Here is a 17184-nt window from a genome sequence, read left to right on the forward strand (position 1 = left end):
GAGGGTAGGTAAATGATGACAGAATTTTTATTTTTGGGTGAACTATAATTTTAAAGGCATAAATGTATTTTAAAGACTGTTGATTAAAAATGTGTTAGTGACCTGGGATAAAGCTTTTGGGGGGACTTACTAAAAAAACAATAATGGTTTATATTTAATAGTTAACGTGGTTTAAGTTGAATTTAAAAAGAAGTCAAGCACATTTTTCATCACCTCATATCTACGTTTATATCTAGGAAATGTTGCCTTATAGACTATGGCCCCCATAAAATGTTTCTCAAATGTTATCATTAAGTATTTTATATAGGGATACGATTAGATCCTGATCTTTTTTCAAGCAATATTAGACAAAACATTTTCACCAGACGTAAAGGAAACACAAATGGATGGTTGCATAAAAAAACACAATTCAACTGAAATTTTGTTGTTCATCTTTAGTTCAATCGAAATATTTGCAATGGCTTGATCTACAACCTGAATGTTTAGGGGTTATTTCATGTTAAGTAAAACAATCAAATTTGAAAGCAGTATAATACACCACCAGGGGAAATTTTTCTCTCCACACAATTGCAGTAATAGTTACTTTTAGCTAATTTTAAGCAACAGGAGGACAATAAGCTTTAACCAGTTTTGACGGCAGATCCAAGTAAATAACCACGACCTCAAGACCCTAGACTCTCAAAAAAAAAAAAAAAAAACGGTACAAAAGCTGTAGCTGTGGCGATACCCTTCCTAAAAGTACACCTTTGTACCTAAAAGGTGCATATTAGTACGTCTGGGGTACACATTTGTACCACATATGTGTACCTAAACGGTACATATTAGAAACTTTAAATAAGGGCACTGTCCCAGTGACAGCTTTCGTACCTTAACTTCTGTCAGCATATGTGATTTTAAAATGTAACCGCCTAAATTCTTTCCATTAGCAAATTAAATGTGAGAATGTAAATAAATGGGTTTCTTTTGACAGGTCATATACTAAATGACAATGTATTAGCTATTGCTGCGAGAATGGGATATGCATATGGTGGGGCAAATGAACAATTCTGTATTACTGTAAAAAAACAAAAACAAAAAACATTAGCATTTAAAAAGTCCAGCACATTCAACTTCAGGCACACTCAAATCTAAAGTTCAAAATTTAAGTGACCTTTTTAACAGTCCCGGCAAAATATCCCTTAATTACCTTAAAGGACGATCACAATGTTTGATAGAAAATAAATGAACCCTTAAGCCATAAAACAACATAAAATGATTGGAAAAATGGTAATCGTTTGTCATAGCTCATCTGAAACCCAAACTTACAGACATTAATGATATGGTCTATATTTATGAAATTAAGACAACAAATAGACAAACACTCTGATCCTCATTGACAGCTAAGATTAAGAAGCATGTTCATAACAAATTTATGTGCGCGTGGTTTTTTCAGGGAGCTCGCCGGTCCCTCTTGGAAAGGAGGTAGCACTGGATTGTGCGCAGACGGTCTTTGGCCGGCCCGAACTCTGGCTGGAGCTTTAATGTCGATTCATACCATTGCATGGCTTTCTCAAACTCTTCCATAGCTATATATAAACATTTTTATTAGCTAATGTTAATTTAAATCCTTTACACCTAAACAAGAGTTAAAAGTACAAAAAATACAGACCATAGCTATATAGACATTTGCCAGGGTGAAATGGTTGACAACAAAATGAGGAGCTATTTCTACTGCCATGCGCGCCACAGTCAGGGCGTCCTCCCATAGCCGTGCATTTTGGAAAATGTTGGCGAGGCTGATGAGGGGTACATCCTAGGGGAACAGAAACATTTACTTTATGGCATAAAGTTAGCTTCTGCACAAGCCAACCAATGAAGTTTTAGTTTTATAGTAAAACCAGGAGAATGAGAAGTACCTTCATGTGGTGAGGAGCAAAGTTTAAAGCCTGGCGAAGGCAGTCGATGGCTCTCTTTCCCTGACCTTTAACCCTCCAGTACAACGCTGCCATGCTAGACAGAACCCAGGAGGTCTGATTCTAATGGATTCACAATAAATTACTATATAACAACCATAACTGTTCGGTTATAATTCCACAGCAGGCAACGATCAACAACATACCTTTTCTAACACCTTAGCAATGCGTGTTCCCACTTGCTCAAAAGACTGTGGGGGAAATTTATCTTTTCCAAGATTTTGCAATACCTGTAACAGAGGAACGTGGGTAAGATTCACAAACGCAAGAATCGGTCTGTCGTTGTTATATACAGAGGAAAAAGCACCTCTCTAAGCTGACTCTCTCCAGTATAGTGAATGCCTCCACGGTTGGCTACCCCGCTTAGGTGGTCCAATGTGTGCATACTGGCAGGAAGGTTGGCGTTACACAACGGCTCAGCCGCAGGCTCCTGTAGTGATGTAGCAAAGTCTATATGTTCTGTAATACTGTGAGAAGAGAAAAAACACATAGAATATAAAAGCAATCTGTCGCAATATAAAACATTATTGTGTTTTGAAGGAACAGGATGATGCAAAAAATGTTGTCGTGCTCTATGTTCTTGGCAGACACAGCGAGCCAGGTACTAGCCACGGTAGTGAGATCTACGCGACGTGTACGCTGACATTCCTCTGGACCTGGCCAACCCAGACTGCTGTAGTCCTTCCACCTCTCTATAAACACAAAACACATCAGTTTAAACCCTTTTCAAATTCATAGAAAAGGCAAATGTTTATTCCAAGTACCCGAGGGTCCAGGTGAGGGGATTGTGGGCCCACTGATCTCCAAGATGGAGTTACTCGATGACATTTTACCCTGTCGGACATCTCCTTCTTCCAACCCACCTTCAGAAGTATCCGTTTTGGGCTTTTTTACTCGTTTTACCTGGAATGTAATCTGAAGTGATTAAGAAAGCATAAAGATTAGCTAGGAAAAAATACAGACATGAAATAACTCATTGCAGAGGTAAAACCAGACATACCCATTCAGATCCATCGTCATCGTCACAATTGCCAATGCATGACCCTTCATCTTTCGTCCCCATGACCCCGTGATCGTTTTTCACCACACGAATGCCCCGCAGGTCACCCGTCTTTCCATTTATATCCAGAGCCCCTTCAAACGCTCCTATCAGCTCCTCCCTTAACTGCCAGTCTTGCTCTTCCACCTCGTCCTTATTTTGCACCTGCCCACCTGCCTCCTCCGAACCATTGCTGTCCACCACTACCTCTGCAAAAGACAAAGAAAGAGTAATATATACAGCTGCCAGAGGGCAACTAAACTATTGTACTTTGCTTTTGTATACAGCCTGCCATTTAATTTACATGTACACACAACCGAATATAAAATATGCAACCATACCGTTATTATATTATAAATTATATTACTTATACAGTGAATATAAAAATGCTTCGAACACAGTGCACTGTGGGACACTGTAACTCCAATGTGCTTTGGTTGCATAATGCAGTTTTTGGCCAATGCAGTAGGTCACTTGCATCATAAACTCAATATTTTGTGCAGTGTATACATACTGCAAATTGCGAAAATAGTATGCTAAAACCCTAAACAAGTCATCAAGTCTGACAATCACAATACAGCAAAGACAGATCTGACGTGAACATTGTACATTGAGAAACAAGCACAATTGAGCCTCATTATCAATCTTACTTTTAAAGAGGAGTGAATCTTCTAAAGCAGACATGGCATCAGTATCCCAGGCCTCCTGCCTCCCACTGTTGCCAGAATCCCAGTCCTCCAGCTCGGAGTCTTCCTCTGCCTCACAGCCAGAGCCAGCTACACACATACATTTCAGCTTACATGCTGCTTAACTTACACTTTTCAAATCAATGTATGTACATAAGAAAAGAAAACCCAGCAGATACACGACGTAACAAATGCCGCTTAAATACAAACACATAACTATTGTGACTCTAGTAAGGGTTTGCGATATTATCCCTAAATCTATAACTCAAGAGTTCCCCCAAATGAGGAGAGGACAATGAGTTCATTTTTGTCTGCAGAGTGCAGCAGCATCTAAATAAAGCCTGCGCTATTTTCAGTGCCCTGAATTATTGAGGACACGATTTTGCTATTTCAAAGTCTCTCTCGCTCAGAAGAGTGCCAGGGGAGAGAGTCGAGCTAGAGAAGGGGTTGCTGAGGAGAGGAAAAAAATGGGAGAAGAGGGGAGGGGAGAGGAAAAGATGCAAACCCAGAATAGAAGATGCAGCGGTAAAGAGTCTAAAATTGGCTCAAAGATTACAGTGCCTGAGCTATAAAAAGAGCATTAACGCTTCGCCGCTGCAGTAGCTACACGAGGGAGAGGCATGGAGCGAGCGCTGGAGGGAGATGAGGTGGGGTAGCTGACCAAGGAGAAAAGACTTTTTTCTGTGTTGGTGTGTTAAGAGGTTTATGGTATTGGCTACTTACACGGGCAGGTCTGGTGCTGGAGATTGTAAAGGAAGGGGTAAAATTGAAGACAGCGCATTAGTGGCAGGCTGGCACGACACTGGGGGCAGCGAACCGTGAGCGTCAGGGCCCGTCGAAACACTGTTAGAGCTCCAGTCAGGTTTCCTTGAGAAAGGTGAACACTGACCAGACTTAACAAAGTGTGAGGCTGTTTTGATAGAGAAAGAGAGAGTAAAATGTATTAGAATTGAATTTATAACTGTAAATAAAATATATAATGCAGGGCTCAACATAAAGGACTGCCCGATGGCCCGGGGCCATGCATGCATAGGGTGCATGGTGTTTAAAAGAGTTGCCGATAAAGCAGGGCTCCAGACTGCCAACAAATGGTAGCATTTTGCCACCAAAATTTGAGAGTGTGCCCCTGAATTTTACATCTAGTTGCACATGTGCCACCAGTAAATTTGACCTTTTTTTGTGATGTGACACTGAATTTGAAACAGCACATTTTACGTTCTGCATCCAATATCAAAGTATTTTTTAGTAATACAGTGGAAATTGGTATAAATGTGATTATTTAGTTAGCATATTGATTTACGGTGTGTGCCCCTAAATTTTCTGGTTGCGCTCCTAAAATTTTCAGTTGGGGGCCACTGTGCTCCTAGTGAAAAAAGTTAGTCTGGAGCCCTGTGATGCTTCATCTAGTCCACTGAATGTAATGGCCACTCGAGACGTATGAATGCAGAGAATTTTAAGAGCACAGCATATTAAAAACACTGTTTTATTAATACTGGTTCGTTATCTTCCTTACAACAAGATTCCTTTCATATGAGTTCCACATTTCTGTGCATTTAAGTAGTTTTACAAACATATCTTACACAGAAATACTGGTATGCATCTTAAGACAAAACAATGGCACTGATATATGTTAAGATATGCAAAAATGTTTTTAAAGGGGACATAGCATGAAATTTTGACTTTTTCCATGTTTAAGTGCTATAATTGGGTCCCCAGTGCTTTTATCAACCTAGAAAATGTGAATAAGATCAACCCAGTAACTTAGTTTTGGTAAACCATTCTCCACAAGCATGTGAAAAAATAGGTAATTGAAATTTGGCTCCCCTGGTGATGTCAAAAGGGGATAATAACTGCACTATCCAACCACGCAACTGCCATTTAGTACAGAGATCAGCTCATTTGCATTTTAAAGGACACACCCAAAATGGCACATTTTTACACATACCTACAAAGTGACAATTTTAACTTGCTATAATAAATTATCTATATAATAGTTTGAGCTAAAACTTCACACATGTACTCTGGAGACACCTACGATTTATTTGACATCTTTTTTTGATGAAAAAATGGTGAAATGTTCCCTTTAGCTTAAGGCAGCTCACACATGTATTTTAGTTTGGGACTAAAATAAGCCCTGTCCTGAAAACCGCCGCTAAATGTTTAGAAATAAAACAGAATAGAACAAAACACAGAACAGTTACAATGACCAACTAAATTAATGCATTTAATTAAATTTGCCAAAGCTCAACATTAATTTAATTTGTTCCAATTATAATCAACAAAGCTGTCTACAGTGATAACAACTTTATTATAATGGGAGTGATCTAGGGCTGTCACGATTATGCAATTTGGCTGACAGTAAATTGTCAAATAAATTGTAATGATTATGACGATCAATTACCTGTTTTATTGCTTTGACATTTAATTCTCATACATTTTTTGTTTGTTTATGAAATAATTGTCACACATTGTTGTGATTATTTAAATTAAATTAAATATTTTGCAAGGGTTACCTGGCAGTAAATATTAATACACAACACATATTAAGAATATATAATATATTTTATTATATTATAGAATATATAATCTGATACTGTCTTGTTTATACAGGCGCTGCAGCCCCCCCTTGTGTTTTTTAGAGAGATGTGCAATCATTGTGGTGATCTGAAATTATCGCGATGAGGTCAAACAATTGTGATGAGACGATTATTTAATCATTGTGACAGCGCTGAAATGATCTACTTTAGATTATATGACTCCATTAATTTTTACTTTACACTACTCACTTCTAGGGATGTTCATTTCAGTTAATTTTCCTGACAGACAAGCAAATCTTGTTAACCGAACATTAACCGTTAACTGATACAATTTTAATATTAAATAATAAAAATAGTGAAAATAGAGTTGACTGTGACCCAGTAAAAACAATACAAACATTTTATTTAATTTGAATGTGCAAACAGCAGCAACAGATCAACAACAGAACCAGGATTCATACACTATCAAAGTTTACATTATCAAAGAGCATGCAAACAGTCTAGAGGATTAATATCCATATAGGGCGGATTCATTGTCTCTTTTTTATCTACCACAATGTCCATTTCTAAAGCAGTACACATTTCAAAAAGCAGGGTTTCCCACGGCACATTTCAGTTCAGGCGGCCCGCCTAAGCTTGAAAACCCTAGCGCCTTAACTATGTTGTCCAAAAATAATAATAATTTCGCTGCACAAAAAAACGTCAAGTGCATCTCGGAGAATAAAGCGTACACGCTTCACACCGCGAGCGTGCACGCGCTACACACCGCGAGCGTGCACGCGCTACACACCGCGAGCGTGCACGCGCTACACACCGCGAGCGTGCACGCGCTACACACCGCGAGCGTGCACGCGCTACACACGGCCAAAAGACCTGGTCCATCATGTCTGGAGGATAGCCAGTTGATAAAATGCGTGTCCATGAGAACTGTAAGTGAACTTATGTTTTAGGGTTATTTAAGCCTGTTATTGTATTAGTCTATAGTTCTTGCAAATTTAAAGTAAGTTAGCTGGTGATTTTGCTGTTTGAGCAACCTACTAGCTAGGTTTCACGTGCCTGTTGATTAGATATAGCCTAATTGTTGAGTGCTCTTGATCACTTTATTCATGTGCATTATTTACATGCTACAGTAGTTACACTCCTTTAAAATAATGTAATTAATAGTGGGAAATAATCAGTTTTTACATCTATCATCATTCGCCTAATGTTCTACAACATCTGCTTTAGTTTGTGTTTATTAACCCTTTAGTTTCACTTTATCACACAGCTATTCCCATTAGAGGTATCTGTTAAAAACATTTAATTCATTAATAATTTAGAATGTGTTCATTTTCTCTCATAATTTCTTCAAAATTAAGTTTTATTTGAGTGTTTAAAATAAAAATGTTTTAATTTTCATCATGACGCATACATCCCGCCCCTTTGATTGCCATGCCCTCTGCCCCGCCCACTCGCCCAACCCTACCATCTTAACTAACAAATTTTCTGCGGGGAAACCCTGAAAAGTTTTGCTTTGTTGGGTCTTTCTCTGTTTGTGCAAAAAGAGAGATGTTAATGGTCAGGGTCGAGGACAGAGGGGATCAGCAAAGGTCTGTCCGGACGCACATAAGTGCGTCTCCAAACCATGCAGTACAAATGATTTCTCATACAAATGATTATTTTATTTATTATTATTTTAATAACTTGCATCATTTATAGGCCATTCACAAATTTAGGATAGAAAAGTGGCAAAATGACACACACCACAAGTTAACAAATATTATTGATAATATTAATTAGTCATAAATTTCAGTTAATGGTTAACCGGTCCATATGAACATCCCTAGTCACTTCCAGTTTAGATTTGGGGTTAGTAATAAAATCTGCTCTATTTAAGGTGTGGTTTTCAACACTAGTAAGTACCTCTGAGCTGTTGACCTGCATGGCCTGTTGCAGCAGCTCATGGGCCACATTGTGCAGGCCGTAGTGCAGTAGTAGGTTGGCGGTGTTGACCAGCGGTATGTCTCTGTGCTGAGGAGGAACAGATTGTAGCGCCTGACGCAGACACACCAAAGCTTGTGTTCCATTTCCTTTAGCGCGCCAGTACAGACCAGCTTCATTCTGCATCATCCACTGTGGACCAGTTGTCTGAAAGAAAGTTGTGGGGTTCATTTAGTGAACTGAAGCTAAAATTTTTACAAAACAAAAAAAACATTTGGTGTTCTGTTAAAAAACTATTAATTACAGTTAGTACTTTAGGTCTCAGATACATGCTTAATCTTGGCGTAATCCACCTGTAGCCGTGATTATGAAAACATCCTTTACCTTTTCCAAAGCCTGAGCTATCAGTGCACCAGTTTGCTCCAAACTCCTCCCACCAACGCGTTCCAACAGCACCTGGACCAGACACACACACCCACCCCATGTAATTCAACATTATATGACTCACCTGAGAAAGTATAACACTCCTACATAATAACAACCCTCTTAAGATTTATCTTTCTCCACAGATAGTTCAGGTAATCTAAGGGTGTGGTATTTTAAACTGGGTCACACCTCTGTGGCGTGCGTGTCAGGCAGCTCCTTCTCTAAGGCCACGGCCACGGGAGCCAGCAGGTCTCTAGAGATATGATTCTTGAAGGTGCAGTCAGGGGTCTTAGTTGATGGTGGAAGACTTGTGTTGTCCAAGAGGATATTAAGAGCCCTGAAAACATGACAGAGATAACCAAATACATTTGATAGAGACACACCCACAAATGTATAAATATATAGTAAAGTATATAATGGGCAAAAAGTTATTTTCAAACCTCAAGGACTGAGCATGAATAATATTAACATTTATATTTTAGTAACCACAAGATTTCACAGGTTTTTGTCAAAAAAAAATGCTTGATTCTGCTTAAATGTTTGCTCAAAAAAGATTCACGTTTCAAATGTAGTATTCCACAAGTTATTAATTAGTCTTACAGCATGCAAGCAATGCATTAACTTCAGAAAATGTTAAAAATCCATCATACTAATGGGACGCGAACTATTATGTAAAACTTTAGTTATTCATTTAGTTATATCACTTAAAATATCACACCATTGGTTAATACTTTATAGCTGTACTCATATTACATGCTCTTGAAGTGGAATGAAAAGCATGCAATTTAATGACATCACACAAAGTGTCTTGGGTCAAATTCTGCAGGGAATCTGCCTTAAAAAAATTGCTTGATTTTGCGTTAATTTTAGCTATCTCAACATCCTGCAGGGACTGATAATATTTACAAAATGTGTGTGATATGGTGAGTGTGACATGTCTTACTTAAAGTTGCGGGACTCAGGAGGCAGGTAATATGTTGGCAGTAAGTGGGGAGGAGGAATAGTGGAGAATCGTTGTGTACAATCTGACTTCTTAGGCCACAGCACCATCTGACTCTCCTGTTCACAAATAGCAAGCATACACTTTACTTAATACATATACAACACACATCCTGATGATTCCTAAGCCTGCACAGAGACTCTGCCTTTCATTCACAAAGTCCTATATTTGTTTGTTTAATTATTGGTGATTTAAAGGGATAGTTCACTCAAAAATGAACATTTTGTCACCACTGAAAAAAAAATCGAACACATTGTTTTCTATGAATATACGCACACCGGCGCCAGCAGGTGGCGCCTGTCCGCGGTGCCCAGCTACAACTCAGAAAGTTGCTCAAATCCCTGTCGCACCACAGGGCGCCACTCACATAGTTTAACATTAAATAACATCATATTTGCCCCAAATTAACGATTAACATTGGCTGCTAACGTATATTTTGCATTTTGAAGTAGACGCTATCTGACGAAGCTCGCGCTATTTAATGTGCACTTCCGGTTTACGATACTTCCGAGTTGTCCTAGACCAGGGGTTCCCAAACTTTTTTGCCTGCGCACCCCCTTCCATATTCCAACCGGGTTGGGGCACCCCCAATCCCCACTTTAAAAAAAACCCGCAAAAAAACGTTTTCTCGCCATAAAGACTCATGTTTAATCATGCGCAAATAACCAGGCTCCGGTTGCACCAGCCAGACATTAAGAAGTTGGGTGTAAAGTCCTACGTCGGGCTTAGCTACGTCCGACATTGTGAAAAATATGTAGGCCTACGCCTGTTGCACCACCTGAAACTACGACCAGACGCAGCTATGCTCAGCGTAGATGATGTGCGCACCGTGTATGCGTTTAGCCACTGTGATATTTAGACACCATTCGAGTTTACTATGGTAAAAAACGTACACTTACTGTCTTCAGCTGATACATGACATATGAGAGCTTTCCTCATGTTTACCAGTGCGCTCTCCCTCAAGATGCATGCGTCAAACCCATCAAACATATTCACGAAAGCCTTTACTGTTCGCGCAAACTGTATAATAGTTTGTAGATTCATTATAACAGCTCAAGTTTCAAACAAAATTAAATGAAAGCTTTTAATAAGTTCTCTACAGTGTCTTTGTAAGTACTTATGTATTTTATTATATTGGCGGTCTCTTTACCATGCATGAAAACACATTGCTCGTGTATCCTGTTCATTAGACGCGCTCATGTCTCGTCACATTTCATTATTTCTATTTATGCCATAAAAAAAGTCTCTCTCCTCCTTCGTGACTAACAACATCATAAGACGTCCCACACTTGACAGTTTCCCTGATTTCAGCCAGTTAAGCATATTTATAATATATGAAATGAATGAAACGAGTTGACACGCATATAGGGGCTGCAGTGCATAACAGAAGAGCAGTGCATAGAAAAAGACAGTAGCTGTCTTCTATGTTTTTATCAAAAACTAATAAATTATAGTTTTTTATTTAAAATAAAAGCGATGACAAAGGAAATCTTTACTGTTCATTTTTTTATTTATTAATTGTATTGAAAATCCCACTTAAAGAAACAGGCCGCCATTAAATTTTTCCTCTCGCGCACCCCCTGGTGGCAGCTCACGTACCCCTGGGGGTGCGCGTACCACACTTTGGGAATCCCTGTCCTAGACCAACTCGATGCTGCGCGTCCGGTGTGCGACCCCCTTAACTCTTATTTTTGAGCACCTTTGACTTCCATAGTATTTTTCTTCCCTAATATAAAAGTCAATGGTGGCCTGTTTCCTGCTTGATTACAAATACATACCTTTGTGCTCAGCAAAACAAATACATTTATACAGGTTCGTAACAACTCGAGGTGAGTAAATAATGACTTTATTTTTGGGTGAACAATCCCTTTAAAGGTGGGATGCATGATCTCTGAAAGCCAATGTTGACATTTGAAAGCACCTAAGCAAACATGCCCCTACCCCAATAGAATAGGACCTTCATTTGATAAACCCTCCCCACACATACGCAGCCCAGGCAACAATGTTGGTTAGTAGACACACCCCTTACTGCTGATTGGCTACCAGTGTGTTTTGGTAGTCTGCCCGACTCCCTTTTCCAAAGTGTTTTCAAAAATCACGCACCCCGCCTTTAACTATGACTTATAATATATACAACTATAAAATAATAGTCTTATGCTGCGTTCACACCACATGTGAATAGAGCATCTGGCACGAATTATTTCAATGTAAAGTCAATGTAAAGACGTGTTTACGTACGTCTGGAGGTCTCGCGGCGTGAATTAGGCGTTTAGTGTAGCGCTGTAGACGCGAATCCGCCTCATTCGTGCGTCTACTTCGTGCGAATGACGCAAATTGAGCATTTCCGCGGGAAACGCACGAGTTGAAAAGCTGAAAATTGTCGGTAAACTCAAAATGTTCAAGCTGCCTTACAATAGCGCGTTTTTGCTGCCTCTATCGTGTCTGGTGTGAATGCAAAGTTAGCTTTATTTAACATATTTCACCACACTTAAAGACATCCTGCGTAATCCAGTCCATATAGTCCATCTGTTGATAACCAGTAACGCTCACACTTGCAAAAATATAAACATAAACTGAAGCTCTTACATCAGTGAAGGTGGAGGTCTCCTTGTCCCAGTAGGCTGCGGGTTCACGTCCTGTGGACATGGTGTAGAACTGCTGTGGACTGTGACTCTCATTCACGCTTAACTCGGACACCAGAGCAACACTGCTGGCTATAGACACCTCCTCACCAAACTGCAAGCACATGCACATCACACATAATACTTTTATGTTAATACTGCTTTTAGTATTATGGTCCATTACATTCTTAAAGATTTACACAAGGCAAATGCAAATATTTCCAAAAAGAAAACAATGCATGATCAAGTTGAGTAATCTCAATTAAAAAAAGTTTGCTTTTCAAATCCCATTGCTTCACATTACTACACCAAAAGACAGAAATATTTTAAAATTTATTTTGCTTCGATATCCAAACTCATTACCAACATTACACTTGCAAAGATAAAGAATTCACGCTGTGTTGTGTATGGTATGTTAAAAAATAATAATCCCTGCAAGACTTATTTGATATTACAGGTAACATTTTTTAAACAGTGTTTTTTACATGTTGTATAAAACAGTAAAATCACAAAAAAAAATACTTTAGTTAGGTTTTTACAGGCAGGGTGACATATATTTCGTTCGCACCTGAATGTAGTTGACATTTTCAAACAGTTCTCCCCGGTGATACCGTACTGGCAGGTCAAAAGGGCAGTGCAAGGTAGACTTCTGCTGTCCCATATGACACATTTGGTGATTTCCTAAAACATCACAGAGTGAAATAATTTAGAGGTTATGAATATTCATTTAGGCAACATGGGACGAAAAGAAATGTGACCGCACGATAAGCCTTGTGCAACCATGAAACCTGATTATCCAGTATACTGAGCAACCCTTTTTACATCCTTGTGTTTGTGCACTCGTCTGGTTTAAAGAATTAGTATGACTGGTAAATAACGATGGCATAAATATGCAATCTAACCGAGTTGTGCTTCTTTAGCCATCTGGGTCTCGTGAATGATGTTTCGCAGGATCTGCTCATCATGAATGAGCTTGTGCTTGTCCAGCATCTCCTGCTGTCGCAGATAATGATCGTGCTGTTTCTGGTATTCCTTCAGTTCATTCAGGGTACGCTGCAAAGACCTGCGGGTAGAGCCAGTAAGAGAGAGAGAGAGAGATCAGCAGTTGTTCACTTTTGTTGTGTGTTCATATTAGTGTTTATCCAGACCTCAATCTAAATGCAGTGCTTCAATCAAACCAGGGTTGTATAACTCTATAGTACGATCAGATCAGTTTGCTTACCACATAAGTTATTGCAGCCAACTGTGGTGGTCCTGTATAGCTCAGTGCTAGAGCATTGAGTTAGCAAAAGGTCATGGGTTCAAACCCAGGGAACACACATACTGATAAAAATGTATACACGTGTATTGCACTGTATGCACTTTGGATAAAAGCATCTGCGTCTTACGCCATCACCTGCCATTCAGATGGAGCAGCATTTACTACACAAAGCCGTAGTTCACTGACAAGCTGGGCCATATCGCATACGTATCGTAGGTGATACGTCAACGACAATTAATGCGAAATTGCCCCAATTGTCAGTGAACTACGACTTTGTGTAGTAAATGCCGCTCCATCTGAAAGCAGGTGATGGCGATTTACTTCTAATCATGAAACCGGCTTCATTGACAAGATGCCTAATGAATCCCATGCAAATTATCGCCCATCCCTAGTAAATGGAGATATTGAATACAAGTCGCTTTTAAAATATGATGTAAGCGGTCGTCAAAACCCTCCAAAAATAAATCAAATACAAGCAACACATCGGAATTGGGCATCAAGATTTGCAGTGTAAATCCAGCCTTATACATCCAAAATGTGTTTCTCAGCGCAAACAGATTGAAAAGGACGCTTTCAAAATAATTGCGAGCTACTTAATGGCAGTCACAAGGCAACAACTTCTACACAGGCAGTTTTAAAGTAGGGGCGCATTCGCAGATTAATCACTCAGAAAAAGACAAAGTCCAGGTCAGTATGCCGGTCAATAAGACGGATGGTCTTTGTTACCGATGTTGAGCTTCTAGCCGCTGTTCCAGCTTCTGCTGGCAGAGGACAGCGTGTTTCCTCCTGAGGGCCAGCTCAAAGACCGGCTGAGCCTGCAGGGCCTGCTCATAGCACAGCACAGAGTGATTATACTCCCCCAACATCTACCAGAGAAACAGGAGGAAGGAATGATCAAGGAAGTGAGGGCCATTTGAGCGGAACAAGAAATCAGATACTACATTTTCACAGAGGACTGTGAAGTATTTTGAGAGACCCTTCTCCACTCACAGCATAAATGTTGCCCAGGGTATAATGGCTGGTTAGCAGATCGGTGGTGAGATCCAGAGCAGCGTGTGCAAGGATGGCAGCGTCAGCCGAGAAGTGCGCTCGGTGAAGAATGTTTGCCATATTGACGAGTGCAATGTCTTTGTGTTGCCTGCAAGTCAAGTAAGATATGCAAATTTATGCAAAACGGCATCACTGTAGTGACATAACCCATGTAGATGACAAAACAAGAACCTCAATGTTCATAGTGTATATTATACAATTGTTTAATATACCATTTACCTTGGGGAAAAATGGAGGGCACGAACCACACAGTCCACAGCTCGCCTCGGTTCATTCTTTATACGCCAGTAGAAGGAGGCCAAGTTATAAAGCACCCACGATGAGGAGTTCTATAGATATCAAATGGAGCAATAAAAGTCTTCTGTAGTTCCCTTATGGTACATATGGTTAAAATATCTCCAATAAAACAAAAAAGCTAAGATTATGTGGTTCAAAACGGAACGCAGATAAACATGATTATGTCACAATTTTAAAATTTGCTTTATTTCCAAGTTTTCCTGCAGCATATAGGCGAAGCATATAAACATACTTTTAGTAGGGCCTGGTGTATCCGATGCCCAATCTCATCAACACTCTGACCCAGAGTCAGGGAGGAAAAGATCGGGTCATCCTTTGAAAGTAAGGGTGATGTGAGGTTTACCTTCTCTTGTACACCCTAAAAAACAGATCATGCATGTGAAAAAAAACAAAAGATAGAAAATGTTTGGGTTTAAAACACTCTGCACAATTACCCGGAGATGCTGAAAGGCATGAATGCTGTACGGGAGGTCAAGAATCTTTACACAGTCAGGTTTATCCAGATCTGGAGGTATAGGTGACGTTTGATCCAAATAATCCTCTGGACTAGAATACCAAAAACATACACACAAAATGATATAACCAAAAATGAGACTTTAAATAGTCATAGCACAAAAACTAGGCGGCATGCAATTAGATTTCCTTTTTGTAAGCAAACATCACAGACTTTATGTCTTTGCTCTCCAGGGATATATAAGTGCCATCATAGAGATCCAGGTCTCCCAGTGGAACTTTGGCCGTGACACAGTCAGCATCTTCTTTATAGTGTCGCTGCTCTAAGCCAGTATCCCGATCCTCGTTCTCTTCGATGTGAATTTTCTGAGCAACTAGTTGCTTCTGCAAAATGTACAAAAGCACACTGTCAGGGAAGAGTCGAATCGTTGTTTAGGGATACGTACATTCGAGACATACAGTTGTAATACTGTTTATGAGGAATGTGAGGGTTTAACATCACCTCTAACTTCTTGAGGTAGTTCACACGAGTCTCTTGTTGCATAAAAAGAACTAAATGGTGGGGGTGTTTTAGGTTAAGAGGAGTATCCACCTGAAAATCAAAAGGGGGAAATCACAAAAAAACAAAATATAGACAGGCTAAGATCACAGTCACAACCACAGACCAATTCGATATCAGTTCAGAGATGGCCCTACTGAAAATTTCAGCTAAAACCACACTGTAAAAAATACTTCAATTTTTTGTTGAATCAACTCGGATTTACAAGTCATTTCAACTTAATATTATTTATCTTGACTAGAGATGAGTTGTTATAACTTATAAAATTAAGTTGACTTTTCTCAACTATATTTTATAAGTTGTGACAAATCATATCTGTTGACATGACTTGTAAGTTGATTCAACAAAAAATTTTAAGGCAGCGAAGTTTTTTTTACAGTGCAGCCTAATATGGTTGGCTGGTTTTAGCTAATGACCCAACCTGGTTTTAGCTGATGTAGTTGGCTGTTTTTTTTTTATCTTAAACCAGCTAAATTTAAACTGGTTTAAACTGTTGGGTCAGCTGGTCTTCCAGCTATAAAGTCTCCAAAACCCGTCAAATCAGCCTGCTACACCAGCTTAATCAACTACAACCAGTCTGGGAGATCAGCTAAAACCAGCCAACCAGCGTGTGCTTAACTTTTCAGTAGGGGACATAGCTGTACGATATCAATGACAAGGGCTGCGTTTAACTTTAGTTTAAAGTTTATCGACCACAAACAACTAGATCAAGAAGCTAAATAAAATGACTGAATCAGTATCACTAGACAGGAAAACACTGTGTTGTAACAAATAAACAGTAGGCAGCAGAACAGCTGTCAACGCATTAGTTCAAACAAACTCAACACACGCATGTCTATAAAGCAGTGTAAGTGAAAAAAAAACAAAGATCAGGTATTGATTGCCTAATAGCATTCGTGTAATGTAAATAAGCTCTAGATAGCGATAGTGACTAAACGCGGGACGTTCACGTACCTGCTGTTGAATTTTACCGTCCTCTGTCACCACCCAGTGTGTGGCGGCTCGCCCGGGCTCGGCAAGTAGCACGCAGATAAAAATAAACACCGATCCTCGAACGGACGAGATCCAGAAACATTTATTAGTGGAATGACTGCTTACACTATTGCTCTTGTCATCCGCCATCTTTCTACCGTCCGTCCATTCGACCCTAAAGGCTCACGTCATTCACCATCATGTACTTCCGGGTTACGTTGTTGCCCCCTCCCACAAAGTAAATTTTTTTGATTAATTGAATGCCATAAGAACAAAAGGGTACACAGTTGTATTTTAATGATACATTTATTTAATGTATTTTAATTGTGTCACTTTTTGTTTTTGTTTTTATTTTTATTTATTTTGTAACATTTGGTTTGCAAAGAGCACACTTCTTTTAATGTATGCTGA

General features: G+C 39.4%; 1 protein-coding gene across 2 annotated transcripts; it reads right to left on the bottom strand.

The window, feature by feature from the left end:
- Window positions 1–419: 419 nt before the first annotated feature.
- On the bottom strand, window positions 420–16974 carry ttc17 (tetratricopeptide repeat domain 17). Of its 2 annotated transcripts, none has more exons than XM_073859235.1 (25): window positions 16756–16974; window positions 15745–15834; window positions 15457–15626; window positions 15224–15335; window positions 15022–15147; window positions 14712–14821; window positions 14433–14580; window positions 14169–14308; window positions 13084–13244; window positions 12750–12862; window positions 12147–12296; window positions 9504–9619; window positions 8750–8897; window positions 8519–8590; window positions 8117–8341; window positions 4401–4587; window positions 3642–3767; window positions 2953–3200; window positions 2717–2855; window positions 2524–2644; window positions 2260–2419; window positions 2099–2182; window positions 1896–2015; window positions 1648–1792; window positions 420–1559 (listed from the first exon to the last, which is right to left on the bottom strand). In XM_073859235.1, exons 1-25 carry the CDS (start codon window positions 16921–16923, stop codon window positions 1429–1431), a joined length of 3510 nt encoding a protein of 1169 aa, XP_073715336.1. In that variant the 5' UTR covers window positions 16924–16974; the 3' UTR covers window positions 420–1428. The 2 variants fall into 2 exon arrangements, with proteins under 2 accessions (XP_073715336.1, XP_073715335.1); XM_073859234.1 differs by having other exon boundaries at window positions 2717–2867; window positions 16756–16973.
- Between the last annotated feature and the right edge of the window lie 210 nt (window positions 16975–17184).

The sequence above is a fragment of the Misgurnus anguillicaudatus genome, chromosome 21 (assembly GCF_027580225.2).
Source record: "Misgurnus anguillicaudatus chromosome 21, ASM2758022v2, whole genome shotgun sequence".
NCBI classification, from domain to species: Eukaryota; Metazoa; Chordata; class Actinopteri; order Cypriniformes; family Cobitidae; genus Misgurnus; species Misgurnus anguillicaudatus.